We start from the raw sequence: 1774 nt of genomic DNA on the forward strand, positions 1-1774 counted from the left end.
TATTATCAGCAGGATGCAAAGTCACTCTTCTATGTCTCCAGTTAAAAGTATGAAAAGGCTGTCGTCCAGAAGAGGGCCCTGATCCCTCGGGGGAGAAACACTAAACTCTGTAAAAAGAAAACCAAACCCAACCTGAACTAATCGTCCAAGGAGTCGAGTTTGGCTAGGAAAGGAAGATCGCCCTCCAAACCAGTTACAGGAATGTGTCCGGGGGTCCGACTCCGAGCCAGGTGTTTCCAGCTGAAAGGTAACAGCCAAGTTCAAGGTTGGACCGTGGTGGGGCGAGTCCTTCATCCAGACAGGGCCCGGCCAGAGCAGGCTGGGGGCGCCGCCTACAGGTCGGAGTCGCAGGGCAGCGCGCTGCCGCATGACCGGGTGCTGCGGGAGGACACGCCGTGGTGGGATTCGGGAGCCTTCTCCCCATCGAGCACTTCCACCGGGTTGCTGTAGGCCTTGGGCGGCGGCCGGGGCATCGGGAAGCCGGCCTTGCGCTGGCTGGCGGCGCCGAGCTGGACGGGCCGCGGCCGGTGCTGGCCGTCGCTGTAGTACTTGATGGCCGGCGTGAGCGCGGGCTCCGGCCAGTCGATGTACACGGTGCTGATGCTGCTGCGGCGCGCCCTGCCTGGGGGCGCCTTCCGGCAGCTGCGACAGCGCTCGGCGCACCAAGGCGCAAAGCTGAGCGCCAGCGAGAAGCCGCCCAGCAGCAGCAGGCAGCTGCCCAGGTAGCCCAGCACCAGGCTGTAGCCGACCTGCACGGTGACCGGGCTGGACTGGGCGGGCAGGACGGCGCGATCCGCCAAGAAGTGGTTGTACCAGGAGACTGGGATGAGGCTCAAGAGGCCCGCGGCGAAAAGCACGACGCCGGAGAGGCCGGCCAGCGCGAAGTGGGGCTCGTCCTGCCAGCAGCGCACGCCGACCGTCGCCAGCAGTAGCCCCAGGGCCGTGGCGGCCAGCGACGCGATCATGAGTCCCCGCGCCACCCGCACGGGCTCGGCGGCGAAGTAGCCCAAGTCGTCTGGCTGACCGCACTGGCGCTCGCTGCTGCTCTGCTCGCGGCACATGTCCCACAGGCCCTGGTACAGCACCACGTCCACCGGCTGGTCACGGAAGCCCTTCACCAGTCTCCAGCCGGGCGTCAGCGTGCCGGTCAGGGTGAGTAGCAGCCCGCAGGGTGCGAGCACCATGCCCAGAATCATCACCACCGGCGTCCTCATCCTGGACGGCGCACCTGCCCACTCCTCCGCCTCCGCCTCCGCCTCCGCCGCCGGCTTGCTATCTCGAGCCCTTGCGCCCCCGAAGAGCGCTCCAGGCTCCGGCTCCCTGAAGTCCGCACGCTCGTCGCCGCCACGCCCGGAGTCCTGCGCCCGGCTCTCCTCCGGCCGCTCTTTGTCTCCGGCGCGGGGCCGTCTGCGCTCCGCTACCCGTCCCTAGTTCGCTCCCCGCGTCCCGGCCGCTCCGCCCTACCTCCCGCCCAGCCGCCTAATCGAAACCAGCTCGCGGGCACGTCTGATCGAAACCTGGGCCCGAGATGCCGGCGCGCAGAGGTGGCGGCAGCCGCGGCCAAACCCGTCCGGGTGGGAGGGGCTGGAGTGGCGAGCAGGAAGCTGCGCGGCCCTGCGGGACTCTGACCGAGCAAAGGTCGCCCCGCCCCTGCACCTCTGCGCGGCTCGGCGGGGCCAGGTCGGCCTGGGGCGGGGAAGGAAAGAGGCGCCGCCCGAACGGCCGCACCTGGCCCGGGCACTGCGCAGGTCCCTGCTTCTCAGCAGATCTCGGT

General features: G+C 68.7%; 1 protein-coding gene across 1 annotated transcript; it reads right to left on the reverse strand.

Annotated features, from left to right (window-relative positions):
• Nucleotides 1-332: 332 nt before the first annotated feature.
• On the reverse strand, nt 333-1568 carry CLDN23 (claudin 23). The gene has a single exon (XM_029226176.1). It carries the CDS (start codon nt 1212-1214, stop codon nt 333-335), a length of 882 nt encoding a protein of 293 aa, XP_029082009.1. The 5' UTR covers nt 1215-1568.
• Between the last annotated feature and the right edge of the window lie 206 nt (nt 1569-1774).

Source organism: Monodon monoceros, unplaced genomic scaffold (assembly GCF_005190385.1).
Source record: "Monodon monoceros isolate NGI ecotype Baffin Bay Population unplaced genomic scaffold, NGI_Narwhal_1 Super_Scaffold_17, whole genome shotgun sequence".
Taxonomy (NCBI): domain Eukaryota; kingdom Metazoa; phylum Chordata; class Mammalia; order Artiodactyla; family Monodontidae; genus Monodon; species Monodon monoceros.